Raw genomic sequence first — 18,759 nt, forward strand, 5'->3', positions numbered from 1 at the left:
TAGAATCACGGACAGGCGTTTTTTACTGGCGTCAGCTCGCCTCAGAGCTCAACACATTCAGCCCCCGTAGCTGGGCTACGTCAGTGCGTGATGACGTAACCACACAGGCACGTAGCCAAATAGGCTAGGCTAGGCAAGGCTAGGTTAAAATGGCTAGGCTCGGGTCCGCTTCGCTACGCAGCAAAAATGTCTCGCGCTGGAGACAAACGGAGCCGGGACGAGCGGATCCAAGGCTAAGGTAGACTCGGTTCGGTCGGCCCCGGATCCTCGAGGCCGGCCGCGGGTCCGCTCGCTCGGCCGTGAGTCCGCTCGCTCGGCCGAGGGCACAGTTCTGGGGTTAAGTCTTGGAGACCTGGGGCTTGGTGTGGGGTTACATGATCTGGGGGTGTGCATAGTTCTGGGTGCAGGCACAGGAACAGGGGCGTGTGCCACAGGAACATGAACAGGAGTGGCAGCGGGCACAGAGTCAAGGACAGCCGGAGCTGCAGGCACAGGTTCATAGGTTCATAGGTTCATAGGAGGATTATCAGTTCATTGCATGCACCGTATTTTTAGCACTTTAATCCTTATTCATACGTTTAAATTTCTTTCTTTCTTTTTTTATAAAATACTTTTCAATTAATTCAATTCAATTAAAATTTTAGGTGTTTTAAACATTATCGCTTTAGTTTTGTTTATTTTTGTATTTGTATTTGTGTATGTTGCTAGTGTGTATGAAACTAAACAAAATGGTGGCCTTGCAACCTTATTAGAAAAATATTTACTATGTTTTAATATACACTATACAATATATATTTTGAAACTTTGTCGGAATTTAAATAATATAAAAAAACAAACAAACAAACAAGACAGTATTTGTTACACTTATCTTTTTCACACTATAAGGTGCACTGGATGATAAGGTTTACTTTCAATAAATGTTTATTTTCTGGTCTATTTTCATACACAAAGCACACTGGATTATAAGGCGCATTATGCAACACTATTAAGGAACAGGGGTGTCTTCATGTTTTCCTTCTCATTTAGCAAGTCTCGCCACCGGGTGGTGACACCTGTAAAGCTAAGTTAAGTTAAGTAAATAAAACTATAATTCTTAAAAAGAAAACTATAAAACGAGCGCTTTTTCTTAATGCAGAATAAAGAAAAGGAATGAAGAAATATTAAACGTTTTGATTAAAATAACTGATCACTCTAAAATACAAGAATAAAGATACCATGTCTACTGTGACCTCCATTCATTCTCAGCTTCATTTACTGCGGCCACACTCACATCCATCTACTGTCTACTTAGGCTATACTAACCTCCATTTACTGTCATCTCCATCTACTGTGACCTCCATCTACTCTCAGCTACATCTAATGTCTACTTAGACCACTCTCACCACCGTCTACTGTCACCTCCATCTACTGTCACCTCCATCTACTGTCTACTCAGTCTATACCAACCTCCATCCACTGTCAGCTCCATTTACTGTTACCTCCATCTACTGTCTACTCAGGCTATACTAACCTCCATCCACTGTCACTTCCATCTACTGTCAGCTCAGGCCACTCTCACCTCTGTCTACTGTCACCTCCATCTACTGTCTACTTAGGTCACTCTAACCTCCATCTACTGTCTACTCAGGCTATAATAACCTCCATTTACTGTCAACCCCCTCTACTGTCACCTCCATATAATGTCTACTCAGGCCACTCTAACCTCTATCTACTGTCACCTCCATCTACTGTCTACTCAGGCCACTCTAACCTCTATCTACTGTCACCTCCATCTACTGTCTACTCAGGCCACTCCAACCTCCATCTACTGTCACCTCCATCTACTGTCTACTTGGGCCAATCTAACCTCCATCTACTGTCTATTTAGGCCACTACAACCTCCATCTACTGTCACCTTCATCTACTGTCTACTCAGGCCACTCCAACCTCCATCTACTGTCACCTCCATCTACTGTCTACTCAGGCCACTCCAACCTCCATCTACTGTCACCTCCATCTACTGTCTACTCAGGCCACTCCAACCTCCATCTACTGTCTCCTCAGGCCACTCTCACCTCCATCTACTGTCTACTCAGGCCACTCCAACCTCCATCTACTGTCTCCTCAGGCCACTCTCACCTCCATCTACTGACTACTCAGGCTACTGTCACCTCCATCTACTGTCACCTCCATCTACTGTCTACTCAGGCTATACTAATCTCCATTAACTGTCATCTCCATCCACTGTCTACTCAGTCTATACCAACCTCCATTTACTGTTACCTCCATCTACTGTCTACTCAGGCTATACTAACCTCCATCCACTGTCACCTCCATCTACTGTCAGCTCAGGCCACTCTCACCTCTGTCTACTGTCACCTCCATCTACTGTCTACTTAGGCCACTCTAACCTCCATCTACTGTCTACTCAGGCTATAATAACCTCCATTTACTGTCAACCCCCTCTACTGTCACCTCCATCTACTGTCTACTCAGGCCACTCCAACCTCCATCTACTGTCACCTCCATCTACTGTCTACTCGGGCCACTCCAACCTCCATCTACTGTCTACTCAGGCCACTCCAACCTCCATCTACTGTCACCTCCATCTACTGTCTACTCAGGCCACTCCAACCTCCATCTACTGTCTCCTCAGGCCACTCTCACCTCCATCTACTGACTACTCAGGCTACTGTCACCTCCATCAACGGTCTACTCAGGCCACTCTCACCTCCATCTCTCTTCACCAGGTATTAATTCTGTTTCTGCCCTGATAAACACCACAGTTCTGTGTTCACAGTTGTTCTTATGCTTAAGTTTACACCCATACTAAGCACATACTCTTAAAGGCTTTTGCAAACAAGCAGTTACTTTCCCTGATTTAGATTTTGTATTATTATAATTGAATACTGCAAATCAATACACACTCATAACTGTACATATATATGCATATATTTCAAACAATCAAATTATACTCATTTCAAGAAAAACAACTCAATCCAGCGGAATGCAAAAGTTTGGGCACCCCTGGCCAAATGAACTGACAATGTGAAGAGTATGCAATTATAAGATGAGCTGATCTCTTAAGACATTAAGGTAAAGATAAAATACTCTTTTAAATTTCATTAGCATTAGTGAAATATTACTTACAATTTTAGAGTGAACAAAAGGAAAGGAGCACCATGCAAAAATTTGGCTGAAAAAATTGAACAATCGAGTTTGCGGGTTAATTAAATTGTTAGGGCTATGGCTTGTTCAGATCATCTTTAGGAAATGGCCAGGTGATCAAATCTTAATAATGACCATATTTAAATTTCAATTAAATTTTTGATTGCAGTGTGAAAACATTTTTGGGAAAAACAAATTTTACTCTGAAATAAAAATAAGCAAGTAATCTTGATTAAAATCCCAATTCTTATCCTGGAGGGTGAGAAACAGTGCACATCTACTCTGAAACTCTTTGGGAGTAATGACGGGAAAGAGTACCACCAACCACACCAAGAGATAGAATAGCCAATTGTGCTCTCTCAGACTCCGGCTGCTGATGGTGAAGCGGCATAATGTGGGATTTGAACTTGTGAACCTTAGGCTATAGTGTCAGCATTCTTAACTGCTACACCAAGGGCCCTAGTTTAACGATCTATAGCGCACTAGATAATTGCGCAACTAATAGCGCACTAAACAGGTGAATTTAGGGGCGTGTCCTGTGTCTTTAATATCTTGCTCAGCTCCAACGGCGCAAAGGGTGTGTTTTAATTTCCTTAATTATTCATGGGTGTGTTTTGGGCATAACATGAAATAAACCAATCGGTGTGTCTGTAGTCATTACCTTTAAGACACAGGAGCGCGCTGATGTAACAGGTATCATAACACAGTACCTGTGGACAGATATGTTCCTGTAAAACGGGAGAAATGAAGAGACAGCTCTGAACTTGACTCAGTCCTCTGCAGTTCTGAGAGAACATTCTAGAGACCAGTGTAATATGAAGCTGCCGCTTTCTACTGCCACCTTTAGGTTCAAAAGCGCTAGAGCAGGCTTGATCAATAGAGCTATATTATTTTGTTTTTCTGACCACAATGAAAGTACAACAGCTATACATTTTACTAGAACAATCACACCCAACATCAAATCTTTGAAATAAAAGAAAAATATTTAGACACAAAAATATACAACTATTTAGCACACTGACTTCTGGCATCACACTGACTTCTGTTCATTCCTATTTTAATAGCGCATAAACTGACTGCGAGTCAAGCTGTGAAGAGAAACCAGCAGCTTAGAGAAGAGTAAAGTTATTTTATTCTTTATTCTGTTTATTGTTTATGTAAAAACTGGGTTTGCAACACTGAATATTAATCAAGCAATCAACCATCATTTACACTGGATAGGGACCCTCATTTACAGTTTAAAAGGGATTTAAAAAAAAATTGAAATAAAAACTGACATTTACTATAGACGGATAAAATATATATGTAAAAAAGGAAAAATAGGACATTTTAAACAGATCTTAAAATTGACACAAAAAGTAAAGAATTTATATCTTTTGAATAAAATAATAATAGCAGTGAAATTAAAGTTAAATGATAGGAATGATAAGAAACTATCAAATTTATACCAATAAACTAAGAACATGGGAATCATGGGGAAAAAAAAAAAAATATATATATATATATATAATTTAATTAATAAAATAATTAAAATGAATAAGAAAATGAATAATATAAAATAAACTATAATAAACTCATAAAAAAAAAAAATTTAAAACAATCACAGGCTTTCTGAGAGTGTGCAGAATAATAAAAGTTTCAGTTTCAGTCAAATCATTAAAACAGCTCATCAAAACCTAATCCTATCCTATTTGATAAATTAACAGAAATCAACAGAAATATTTGATTAACTTTACAGGTCCTTACTTATTTTTATTTAACTGAACTGAGCTTTATATTATTTCACACTGAATTCAGCTCCGCGCTGTGAAAGAGAGAAAGAGAGAGAGAGAGAGTCGCAGCGCAGTTTGTCTGATTTCTCTTAATTAATTATCAGTAAATTTATGGCTTTAATAGTGAGTTTATAACGTGCATTTTCCTTATTTATTACAACGTTTGGTTGTTCTGCGTGCGCTGCAAGCTTTGCTTTGTGTGACCGACATTTTAAAGCTCTGGAGGAGATTTTAACTAGCTAAATTAATATATTTAATAATTTAAAAATAATTTAAAATTTAAAAAATAGAGATTTACAAATTTACAGTATATTCTCAGTGTTTTCACAGCTTTCTCACCATGTCCTCAGTGAGGTCTTAGAGTCGTCTCAGTATATTCTCAGTATGTTCTCACAGCTTTCTCATTGTGTCCTCAGTTAGGTCTTAGAGTGTTCTCAGTATATTTTCAGTGTTCTATTTGTGTTCTTCATATATTCTCAATTACTCAGTTTGTTCTCAAACTGTTCTCACTGTGTTCTTAGTCTGATCTTAGTGTGTTCTCAGAGTATGTTCAGTGTTCTTAATGGGTTCTCACTGTTCTAAGAGTGTTCTCAGTGTTTGCTTAATGTGTTCTTTTAGTGTTCAGTTTGTTTTCAAAATGTCAGAGTGTTCTTATTTTGTTGTCAAAGTATTTTTAGCTTGTTCTCACTGCATCTTCTCTCTCTCACACACACATACACACACACACACACACACACAGACAATACACTGTCTTGTCTCTGTAGAAGACAAGTACTGCCGTTAGAGTATGGCTTTCTGGAGAACTGCATTCTCTTAAATGACACACACAGCCTCTGTTGCACCTTTAATTTTACAGTCAAGCTATAGAATATAGAAGATATCACACACACAATCTATTTGGCCTATACACTGCTGTGTATAAACTAAATAGGCGGAGATACACTGTTGTAAACTAAGTGGATTGAGCTATCACACTGTATTATTGGAGGAAATATATAGGAATATAATATATTTTTATGGTATTGGGGCCTGTACAGTTCTTCCTCATGTTGCTGCTCCCTCTGTGTCCTGCAGGTGGTGCTGAGGAGTCAGTAGTTTGGGAGGAGAATGTACCTGACCTGGCTGCCCTCAAATTTCTCCATACTGTACCAGAACCACGCAGAGGAAAGCCAGTAAGACACACACACACACACACACACACACACACACACACGTTTTTCTCTGTTTATTTTGACCGTTTCTGTTGATATTAAAACCAAGTGTTTTTCTTTATTTTTAATATTTTAATTCACAGATACTTGAAATTAGGACTCCAGTTTCAGTAAGTAAAACAAACATAATACTACACTATACATTGAATTCAATCAACATGTACAACATACACATTCTTACTAGATGTATGCTGATATTTTTTTAAAACATCAATTACATAAAAACTATTGTAAGAACAACATTAACACTACAACAAAAAAACTTTACTGACTTATCATAAACCATATTTTTCGCGCTATAAGGCACACTTATAATTCTTTAATTTTTTCCAGAAAAGGACAGTGCACTTTATGTATACATTTTACCAGTCAGGTTTTAAGGAGCAGTAAAACCACTCCACTGAAGTACAGCGTTATAGTTAATTATATAGTTTAGTTCTCCAGCACTGAGACTGGAGCAGTATTAGCTTTAGCTGCTAACCGCGCTAACACTAGCTCTTTTGCCGTTCAGAGGTGAGTATATCGGCCTGTAGCCTGCCGCTAACCCCGGCTAGCAATGCTGAAGCAGCATTAGCATTACCCACTCACTGCGCTAAGTGCTAGTTAGCTCTTTCTCTGTTCAGAGGTGAGTAATATTGGAGTGTAGTCTGTGTATTTACCATGTTACAACAAGCTACGTGGGAAAAACTGTTAGCTTCTCAGTGTAGCTCTGTTTGGCTAGCCTTTGTGGAAATCTAAAAATCTAAGCTTACTGTAAATAAACCGAAGCCCTTTACTCGCCAAAATAAAATTAAATCTGTGTAGATTAACACACACCGCTTATTGTACTTTAAAAATAATCCCGTGTGTTTTATGTATGAAAACACACGTCTGTCTATTGATAGTGCTCCTTATAATCCATTGCACCTTATAGTGTGAAAAATACAGTATATATTACATTCTATTGTAATTTAAATATATATTATGACTAGTTCATTAATTTATATAAATCATTAATAAATTGAGCATGTCTAAAGCAGTCCTCAATAATAGTATCCACTTTGCGTCTTTGTCTCTCCTGCTTCTGTCTCTGTACAGTCTACTAGTATCTCAAAATAATGAGTATAATGTATAAGTATAAGTATAATGACTTACTATCTCAAAATATTGATAGTATCTTAAAATAATGACTTAGTATTTCAAAATATTGAGATAGCATCTCAAAATAATGAGATAGTATCTTAAAATATTGAAATAGTGTCTCAAAATAATGACTTACTATGTCAAAATATTGAGATAGCAATTTACTTAATAATAATAAAAAAGAATGTGCTGGATTATTTCTATTTTTTAGGTGGCAGGAATGGGCTTCCATACATTATAACATGTAAAATACAAGTAATATATTCTTATTTATATCATATTCTTATACGTTAGACCAGGGGTCTCAAAGTACCGGCCCGCGGGCCATATATTAACTTTTGTTCAAAGTTAATATAACTTGTATTTTATGTCATTTCTATTCACTTGACTAGTTTGGTTCTTGATTGATGGAGTTTTTGGATTTCATAACATGACAAATTAAAAGGATTTATTTTAATAGAGCAGCAAGCAAACATTTTTTCCATGCAACTGTAATTTTTGATTGAATAAATAATATATTGAGAGTTATTTAACATTAAGGAGTAATTACATTCATTTTATATTACATCTGGTTACATTTTCTTATATTTATAAGTTACATCTGGCCCTCAGAGGACAGCCAATATGCAAATGTGGCCCTCAGCCAAAATGAGTTTGACACCCCTGTGTTAGACTAAAATTTCTGCATTGCAAATGACTGTGTTCAAATCCAGCTTTATGAGGTAAAGACTTTGTGTGTGCTGCCCTCTAGTGGCGATAAGGAATCACAGCACTGCTGCTAAATCTAAAATACTGATCATAACCTCCAACCAAAACATCCAAACCTTCATACAACTTAATATATATATTTATAAACATTACTGATCACCATATACACGCAGTTACTCTGTAGATAGATTAGATATTTAAGGTGTTTCTTGCACGTGGTTTTAAGATAATCAGTGTGGTATCCCAGGTGGTTGCTAGGATGCTGCTAGGTGTTTATTTAATATCTCAAATGCTTGCAGTGGTTTTGATGGTATATTGCAATATCCAGGGGTGATTACTAAGTCCTTGGCCATTGCAATGTCATATCAATATTTAACACAAATAAAGTAGCTGATAGTAGACATGTTAACAGCTGTGCTGAACTTAGAATTAATTATGTGAATTTCTTGTCTCTTAATGTGTTTGAGAGCATCAGTTGTAAAGTTGTGAAGAGGTAGAGTTGGTATACAGTGAATAGCCCTATTTGAGTAATTGTATAACCCATATTATGGCAAGAACTACTCAACTAAGTAAAGCAAAAAAATAGTTTAAGAAATGAAGGTCAGTCAATCAGAAAAAATTCAAATACTTTGAAAGTATCCTCAAGTTCAGTTGTGAAGACCATCAAAAAGGTTATGATGAAACTAGCATTCATCAGGACCGCCCCAGGAAAGGGAGACCAAGCGTTACCTTGTTGTACAGGATACGTTCATCAGAGATACCAGCCTCAGAATCCGCAAGTTAACAGAAGCACAGATAAGAGCACCTAAATACTTTACAAAGTGTTTTAGTTTGTTTAACACTTTTAAGTTACTACATGTCTTCCTTCCAGTCTGGAATCCAGACATATGTGTTCCTTCATAGTCTGGATGACTTCAGTATTCATTTATAATGTAGGAAAAAAGAAACAAATAAAAACATTGAATGAGAAGGTGTGTCCAAACTTTTGACTGGTACTGAATTTTGCCATCCTGATATAATTTCTTTTGCACACAAAATCTGTCATTTACTCCTATGGAACAAATTAGACCAAGTGGTTGTTACTTTGAAACCATTTATCATATGGAACCAAACATGCAAACTTTAAAGACATATGTGATTAGAATAAAACATAAAAAATACAATACTAATGTAGTAAAATAATTATACGTTTACTTCGACACACTGAATAATACATGAATGTAAGCTGTAGTTAATAATGTAATACGTATTATAATTATATTTACAGGAGCCTGTTGCGATTGCTGCATCTCCTGCAGTCTCCTCTGGACCAGCACTAAAGCCCAGACCTCCTCCGTCCGGCCCGGCTACTCTACAGGGGCTCAGAGACGAGATCCACGACATGAGAGGAGAACTGGAGCTGCTGAAGAATCAGCACAAGTCAGAACACCATTCTTTACCATATTAACTATACTAAAAGGCAGCTTCACCAGATGTCCAATATTCATTTAGAGTAGGGGTGGTTGCATAAGGTGGATTTAGAATTACAGTGGAGACATCTGTATCTTAAAGTAATTATAGATAGCTGTAACAAGAGATTTTACTAGTATAAATGTAATTATAGATATAAAATCATTGGTAAAAGAAAATCAGAATTATATGTGGTGATGGTCATGTAACTAATCAAAATGGATTTATAGATATTACATATAAATCATTGTTTTAACTTATTTTAACGTATACTTTTTAATATATAAATTTTAAACTACATTTTGTAAAATGCAGGATTTGTTAAATAAAGGTGAGTATTCTCAGACTAAGTTACCTCAGTGTACTCAGAGTATTATGATGAGGTTTTTCTGTCTGATATTTGATTTTATAGGCATTTTTTAGTTCATTTAAATGTAAATAATTTATACGGATATTTAGTTTGTGTTTATTTGTGATAAAAATGATAATTTTAGTAATAACTAAATTTTTATTAAAAATAAAACAAATGATTCGGGGGCACATCTAATTTCAGGCTTGTTGCTTGTTATATTAAGCTGTGTATATTAATAGAATGTGGACAGGCTTCGCTGATGTAGTTTAATAATTATGCAGGATGTATCTGGTGGAGTTGTAGATGATCTCAGCTGATCAGGAACTCTGTGTTTCAGGAGAGAGATTACACTGATGATGAACGAACTGGACGAGGAGAAGAAAATGCGCCTATCGCTGCAGGTAAGAGTGTGTGCATTTACAAATTGATCAATAATTACATATAATTAATATGGGTTTAATAAAACTAACTGTAAAATAAAAACTAAATTATTAAACACAGTTTTACTTTTTGTTAAGATCAGGAAGTACTCAGACAAATGCAAAAATACAAATCAAAATATACTTTATTAATTAAAAAAAGACAATGGGATAGTCAGAGCGAGCAAGGCCAACAGAAGTAAACAGCAGCAATATGGGATGAATCCATCAATACTCTGCAATGAGCTTGTGGTGTGGGAGTCAATATGTATGTCAATATGTATTTTCCGGTGACTGACTTCCTGAAGGTGCCCTGTGCAGTTACATGTGATTGTGAATGGGTGTGATGTCAGTGAGTGGTGTGTTCTGGTAGTGTAGTCTGGAGACTGAAGATCGCAGGTAGAGCTGAGTGTAAGAGAGACAGGAGCACTTTCAGCACCAGGTGTGACACTTTTTTACTATATTAGCCCTGTATTTTTTTCTGGAAACTGTTTAACAAGACAGAAAAACAGGTGTGATAAAAATCTGCATTAGTGAAACACATGAATTATCTGTTTATTACCAGCTTTTAGATTGCCATTTTGACCAGTAAATAATGTGCCAGTCCCTCTTTTATATTTGCAATGTAATAATGAATAAAGCTTATTTTATTTGCAGCAGTGTTTACACCTTATTTTAATACTGCTCTAAACTGCTGGGGGGGGGATATGTTTAGATTCAGAAACTAGTTATCCTCCTTAGAACGCTGTTCCAGTTGACTAAAGCTGTCCAGTCAATTGGATCAGTTCTGAGGAGGATTATTAGATAAACTAATTATTAGTTAAAACAAAATACAGAATACTTTTTTTATTCTGTACCTGAACGTTGTAACTGTTCAAGCATTTAATTCTTTATTTATGCATTTATTTCTGTATTTGATCATTTATTTATTTTTTATTCTGAGCTACACCGTTCTCCTGTACTTGTGATCTGTCTGTCTTTGATTCCAGGTTGAAGTTGATCGTCTTAAGAAACACATGTCCAAGTGATCTAAATCAAACCAAAATGGACAGAACAGATCTCACTGTGACTCAGAGGAGATACGCTGACCCTGGATTTACCTCTGAGCTGAACCTGAATCAAAGATCCACTGTGTTTAAGGCTTTCAGAAACACTGGATGGTTCAGGAGTGACATTGAGCTGCAAACCTGCCTGTGACAGACTGTGGTAGACTGTAATAAACTGTTCTGAAATTAAATATGTTCAGTATAAAATACAACATATTATTATTGACATGTATTCACACCTGGCATTAACATGAAGCCTGGGTAATCTGATCACAAATGATTGCCACTGGAGGCGGGATTGGAGCCATGGCCAATTACAGTAAGAGTGTTATAGTTTTCTTTGAAAAGAGTTCTCATCCCAATCCAGGTGAGGCAGTTTTGCTGTTGGGGATGTATTGTGTGCTTTGGCATTCACACCATAATATTTATAAGGATATGTGCATCTCTGATCACCTTTAACATGTTAATACTAGGTGTGAATGGGGTCTAACACTTATAAGAGTCTCAAGTCTCTTTATCTTTATATGAAGATTGAGCCATTGTTCAAGTCTGTAACTCTGTGTTTTAATCTTTTCCTGGTTTTAGTGTATGGATCAACCCTTTTGTCTGTTTGCATATCTGTGTTTTGGCCTATTCCTGGACTCATTTGATAAAAGCTAAAGTAATTCAATTACATACAAAACTAAATGTTCATCATAGATTTGTCAAATTAATCCAGTCTGGAGATCTAATTTGCTTTTGCCAGATTTATTCAGAGAACAATCAAGCCAAAAACAGTTTTCTCAATGCAAAATAAGACAATTGAAGAAATAGTAAAAATGGTAAAAGTTGTGATTAAAATTACTGATAAATATAAAAATAAAAGAATAGATACCATGTCTACTGTTACCTCCATCTACTCTCAGCTCCATCCACTGATTACCTCTGCCAAGATCCTCTCCATCTACTGATTACCTATGTCTAGTGTATACCCAGGCCACTCTCACCTCTGTTTATTGTCACTTCAGATCACGCTCACCTCTATCTCTCTTTATCAGGCCTTCATTCTGTTTCTGCCCTGATAAACCCCACAGTTCTATAACGTAGGCGTAATATGATTTATCTTACACCCAAACTAAACTAATAATCTTAGAAGGCTTTTGCAAACAAGCAGTACTTACCCTGAATACGATTCTGATTTTCAATCATAATTTCATGATATAATTTTCAATTATTATGATTATGAATATATTCTAATCACTGCAAATTAATACAAACTCATAACTAAAATATATTTGCATATAAATCAAACAATCAATCAAACTACACTCACACTTCAGGAAAGTTTCATTTTTTTTTTTTTAGATTAACCTCAATCAACTGATAATGTGAATAGTAGGCAATTAAAAAATGGTCTGATATGCAACACATTAAAGTAAAGATGAAATACTCTTTAAAAAAATTTAATCAGCATTAGTGAAATATTGTTGCTGCGTTGTACAGTTTTAGAGTAAACAAAAGGAAGGAAGCACCAATCAAAAAAATTGGCTGAAAAAAATTTAGTTTAAAATATTTAAGAAAATCCAATTTTTTATCCTGAGCCAATCTCACCTACTCATTAGCAATGCTCCCGACACAAGGAGAGCGAGGAACAGCACACACCTCAACTCTTTTTGAACTGCTTTTTAAACACTTGAACACAAAAATCTTATTTGAATCTCCAATCTGTTCAATTAAATCCAAGCTCACATGTTTTCAGTTCTTGACTAAAATGTTTATGTCATATAGTGGAAACAAAAGATAAAGTGAAAATGGAATAACTCGAATCTGCATATAAGAGTAAGAAACAGAGACTCCCACTGGTCAGTGCAGCATTCTACAGAGCAACACTGTTATCCACAGTTGTTGGGTTTAAGTAAAGGTAGCCAGGTTCAAGGGACTGGTTCCTGTTTTCAACTTCAGCCTCTAATATTTTAAGAACTTTCTTAAATTCTTCAATATGGCCACATGGTACAGCCTCGCTGAACAGCTCCTCCCGAAAATTTCCAAGCTGGTACTGCAGGAAAACAAAGACAAGGGAGACATACAGGTTCAACGGTTCTCATTGTAATGCTTGATTTTAAGAACCTGTTTTTTTATTGATTATACTGCTTTACCTGATGTGAAGATTTCCACTGTATTAAAACTGCATATATTTTTTCACTGTTTGAAAATATCTTACTTGATGTGAAGGTTCCACTACATGTAGATTGTATCAGATTTTTTCTCTGCTAAATTAATTAGTGTAAAAGTTCTGTGTCTAGACTCACGTGGTCAGAGGACTTCTTGCTCAGCAGATACAGAACAGCCATGCCATGGATGGTAGTGGTGACATCAGGCAGGGCTTGAAATATGGTTTTCTCTGTGGTCACACCTTTCTTGCATTGTGGGGGGAGTCTGAGGGCGGTCGGCAGATTGGGCATCCAGCCCCCGAAATCAAACTGGAGAACAGCAGAGAGAGAATCAGAACCAGCTTTTAATCAGATTCAGATAAAAACCCACCCAGAAATGGGGTTTGCAAAACCTGGCCGTTGTTAACCGCAGCGTGCTGAGCCGACACCGTGAAGATCACCATCGTCACGAACTTGATGAGCTCATCTACTGTGCTGAAAGACTTCGGAATTCCTAAGGAAAGCAGAACTCATAAGAAATGTTGGACACAAACAGTTTAAAAGCACCGCCAACCACCTGAACAGACCCAAACAGGAGCTTCTGGAATGGCCTTTGATTCTCTTGGACTAAACACTATTGAACATTTGTAGTCTTTCAGCCTTATTTTTGCATTTTTAATTTTTTTTTTGTACCTTACGGAGCCCCTAAAGGGACGTGGTGTATTTTATTTTTTTACGTAGAAAGTGGTGAACACCACTTACTAAGTGGTGAGCATCACATACTAAGTGGTAAGCACCAATTAGTATATTCACTTGGCTGTACCTGACTTCACAGGCTGCTACGTTGTGCTGTGCACATGCTCTGTAATCCTCCATCCAATCCTCCATAATCAAAATCATATTTATTTGGCTGCCATTTGTGATTTAATGTAGGCTGCTTTTACAAAGCTCTAGCTAGCTAACCTAATGCTAGCTACGTTAGCTTAGCTTTAAGGCTTTCATTGCTCTCTGTACAATATATGGTAGGCTTGGGTGAAAGTAGCTGTGTGTGTGTGTGTGTACCCAAAACTTTTTCTGTGCATACGAGTTAGCTGGCTATCGTTACCTAAAACATTCCCCACTAAAATTAAGTAATTAACATTAGCTAACCTAGCTAACATTAGCTAAAACATTCCTCACAAAAATAAAGTAATTAACATTAGCTAACCTAGCTAAAGTTAGTTAAAACATTTCCCACTGCAATAAAGTAGTTAACATTAGCTAACCTAGCTAAAGTTAGCTAAAACATTCCCCACTAAAATAAAGTAGTTAACATTAGCTAACCTAGCTAAGGTTAGTTAAAACATTCCTCACTGAAATAAAGTAGTTAACATTAGCTAACCTAGCTAACATTAGCTAAAACATTCCCCACTGAAATAAAGTAGTTAACATTAGCTAACCTAGCTAACATTCGCTAAAACATTCCCCACTAAAATAAAGTAGTTAACATTAGCTAACCTAGCTAACATTAGCTAAAACATTCCCCACTAAAATAAAGTAGTTAACATTAGCTAACCTAGCAAACATTAGCTAAAACATTCCCCACTAAAATAAAGTAGTTAACATTAGCTAACCTAGCAAACATTAGCTAAAACATTTCCCACTGAAATAAAGAAGTTAACATTAGCTAACCTAGCAAACATTAGCTAAAACATTCCCCACTGGAATAAAGTAATTAACATTAGCTAACCTAGCTAATGTTAGTTAAAACATTTCCCACTGAAATAAAGTAGTTAACATTAGCTAACCTAGCTAAAGTTAGCTAAAACATTTCCCACTGAAATAAAGTAGTTAACATTAACTAACCTAGCTAACATTAGCTAAAACATTCCCCACTGAAATAAAGTAGTTAACATTAGCTAACCTAGCTAACATTAGCTAAAACATTCCCCACTAAAATAAAGTAGTTAATATTAGCTAACCTAGCAAACATTAGCTAAAACATTCCCCACTGAAATAAAGTAGTTAATATTAGCTAACCTAGCAAACATTAGCTAAAACATTCCCCACTAAAATAAAGTAGTTAACATTAGCTAACCTAGCAAACATTAGCTAAAACATTCCCCACTGAAATAAAGTAATTAATATTAGCTAACCTAGCTAAGGTTAGCTAAAACATTCCTCACTGAAATAAAGTAGTTAATATTAGCTAACCTAGCTAACATTAGCTAAAACATTTCCCACTGAAATAAAGAAGTTAACATTAGCTAACCTAGCTAAGGTTAGCTAAAACATTCCCCACTGAAATAAAGTAGTTAACATTAGCTAACCTAGCTAAGGTTATCTAAAAAAAATTCCTCACTACAATAAAGTAATTAACATTAGCTAACCTAGCAAACATTAGCTAAAACATTCCTCACTTAAATAAAGTAGTTAACATTAGTTAACCTAGCTAACGTTAGCTAGAACATTTCATACTGAAATATAGATAACATTAGCTAACCTAGCTAGTTAATCACAACTTTACACTGTGGAACATATGCCAGTTTAAACTATAGCTTGCTAGCTACCATTATCTGGTGATCACCACTTAGTAAATGAAATAAAATGTAAAAAAATACACCACGTTCCTTTAGGGGCTCCGTAGTACCTACTAATAAATCAAAAAGAGGTAATTATTTAGTATTTACTAGCATTCAAAATGTAATATGCATTGAGTATTTACTTCTAATTCAAAAGCTAGCAATTATTCAGTCTCTACTAATTATCTATTAAGTATTATCCATTCAAAACTATGCCACAGGTACTAACCTAGCAAACATTAGCTAAAACATTCCCCACTGAAATAAAGTAGTTAATATTAGCTAACCTAGCAAACATTAGCTAAAACATTCCCCACTGGAATAAAGTAATTAACATTAGCTAACCTAGCTAAGGTTAGTTAAAACATTTCCCACTGAAATAAAGTAGTTAACATTAGCTAACCTAGCTAAAGTTAGCTAAACCATTCCCCACTAAAATAAAGTAGTTAACATTAGCTAACCTAGCTAAGGTTAGTTAAAACATTCCTCACTGAAATAAAGTAGTTAATATTAGCTAACCTAGCTAAGGTTAGCTAAAACATTCCTCACTGAAATAAAGTAGTTAACATTAGCTAACCTAGCTAAGGTTAGCTAAAACATTTCTCACTGAAATAAAGTAGTTAACATTAGCTAACCTAGCTAACATTAGCTAAAACATTCCCCACTAAAATAAAGTAGTTAACATTAGCTAACCTAGCAAACATTAGCTAAAACATTCCCCACTGGAATAAAGTAATTAACATTAGCTTACCTAGCTAAGGTTAGTTAAAACATTTCCCACTGAAATAAAGTAGTTAATATTATACTACTATAGTACTTATTATTTAGTGCCTGCTATTTATTTTTAGAACTATTTATGAGTAGTTCTAAAACATTATATAAATCATTGAGTACTGTCTAATTATTCTGGCTATACTATATCCATATTATAATTATACTGTTGTTCTTTTCTTTGCAATTTGTCCCACATTTTTTTTATTTCCAGATTGTTTGGTCTGATTGTGAGATGCAGGTTTGTATACAAGTTTTTGATTGAACTCTCAGTTTTTTTTTTCAACAGGATTTAAAAGGATGCATTTGTTGTGGCACACTTTAAGTAAAACACCTGCAACACCCAACCATCAACATGGGGGACAACAACAACCACTTGGCAACACCTGAAGAACTAACTGAGATACCATAGCAACCACCTGCCTGGCATACGATGGAAACTCCCTACTAATTATTCAGTATCTATGTCAGCCCTGACGCTGTCAGTTTGCCTATTCTGGACAATTATTCTCCCAGACATTTTAGATTGCTCACACTTGTGTTCTCTTGTATAAATAGTCTACTATTTTTTAAACTATTTTTCCAGCTCTGTTACGACGTGCTTTCCTACTCTCTCGTCTTCTTGTTTTCGACCTATTTCTGCACTTTGTTCTCTCTTTAGCCCTCTGGTTTTGTTGTGGATCTTTGGTTACCAACCTTGCTTCCTCCTTTGAACACTCTCTTGCCTATCCCTGTTTAACCTGCTTGTCTTACCGTGTGCTGACCCTGGATTTGGCTCTACATTCTGGTATGTTGCTATTTATTGCTGCCCTTTTGTTTATTTGCTGTACTCTGTACACCGATCCCTTTGGGATCAATGTTTACAATAAACCTGTCTTTTCAGCACTTGTCTCACTTTGTCCTGGTCCTGCTGGCAATCCACTAATTATTTTGCCTCCATTAGTTATTTAATAAATGAAAATTATTTGGTTTAAGAATTATTCTAAATTATTAATTTATGCAACATAGACATTACCTAATTGTGTTCAGACTCTATTATGAAGTGAATAATAAACATTTAAAATAACAAACTTTAAAATGTGCCCACATACAGGCCTTTAGAGTTACCACAAGTAAAGGGACTCTGTCTAGATACAAGCTGTGCCCTGGATCTGTAAAGTGAACAAACCTTTAAATACACCAAAAGTCTGTTTATGTTATGGATATGACTGTGCTTTGAGATTTACTAAAATATTGCTTTAATGTTTGATTATTATTATTATTATTATTATTATTATTTATTTATTTTTACTAATTTTTTAATTTGGCAAGGTGTGCCTAAACTGTCCTGCAAGTCATAACAGGAGAAGACTGAAGCTCAGTATAGAATATGAATATCTGATATGATTTATCTGGTGCATTAATGATCAGATGCAGCAGAATCCATACCACTCTGTTCTCTTCCCAGAAATCCAAAGTTAAATATTTCACTGATCCAGTTCTGCAGTTCTGAGTCTTTCTTCACGTCCTCAGCGCTGAGATAGTAGCACTTCACAATGCCATCAACATACCTAAAGTATACAGACAGACATTGCATTCTCATATTTAGACCAACAAAAATGACAATGGCTAGTAACAAGCAGTTTAATAATAAATTAAATAAGTTGAACAAAGCATTTACCTTTAATCATTTAGATATCTGCCTCAGACATGAATGCATGCATTAATGCAACCTGATAGTATCTTGAAGAAATCTGGAATTGAGCTTTGTTCTCAGACTAGCTCACAAGAGAGCTTTTCTATAGCTTTTCTGTAGCTTTTAATGTATTTATTTTTACAGTACAGTAAACATGGACTTACAGTACTCTGTACTGTAATGCATATACAATGCCTTTTTAAAAAAATGGTCGACCGCCTTTAGTTTTATCAACAGTAGCAACTCTAGATTATAGCCCCACCCCCAAAGGCTTGTACAGTAGACACTAGGAATGATGGGTGCATCACTCATCTGTTTTTCTTCCTACCCTAATGCTCCATTATTCTGGAGCAGGGTAAATTTCTACCACATGACCTTCTTCATTGCTCCAGAGTCC

General features: G+C 35.9%; 1 protein-coding gene and 1 pseudogene across 1 annotated transcript; one reads left to right on the top strand and one right to left on the bottom strand.

Moving 5' to 3' along the window:
• Positions 1–18,759, bottom strand: part of LOC103039624 (polyunsaturated fatty acid lipoxygenase ALOX15B-like) — a 398,882-nt pseudogene that overhangs the window by 360,790 nt on the left and 19,333 nt on the right.
• LOC125782355 (SH3 domain-containing kinase-binding protein 1-like) lies at positions 5,951–12,104 on the top strand. Its single transcript, XM_049466107.1, has 5 exons — positions 5,951–6,091; positions 6,214–6,240; positions 9,228–9,379; positions 10,099–10,162; positions 11,170–12,104. Exons 1-5 carry the CDS (start codon positions 5,966–5,968, stop codon positions 11,206–11,208), a joined length of 408 nt encoding a protein of 135 aa, XP_049322064.1. The 5' UTR covers positions 5,951–5,965; the 3' UTR covers positions 11,209–12,104.

This window comes from Astyanax mexicanus, chromosome 17, assembly GCF_023375975.1.
Source record: "Astyanax mexicanus isolate ESR-SI-001 chromosome 17, AstMex3_surface, whole genome shotgun sequence".
NCBI lineage: Eukaryota > Metazoa > Chordata > Actinopteri > Characiformes > Acestrorhamphidae > Astyanax > Astyanax mexicanus.

What these genes read in the sequence shown, in the direction of transcription:
- LOC125782355 (XM_049466107.1), top strand. Translation starts at nt 5,966, where the DNA reads ATGTTGCTGCTCCCTCTGTGTCCTGCAGGTGGTGCTGAGGAGTCAGTA. An exon ending in AAATTAGGACTCCAGTTTCA is followed by an intron (nt 6,241 to 9,227) that starts GTAAGTAAAACA and finishes TTATATTTACAG; the next exon opens with GAGCCTGTTGCGATTGCTGC. An exon ending in AAATGCGCCTATCGCTGCAG is followed by an intron (nt 10,163 to 11,169) that starts GTAAGAGTGTGT and finishes CTTTGATTCCAG; the next exon opens with GTTGAAGTTGATCGTCTTAA.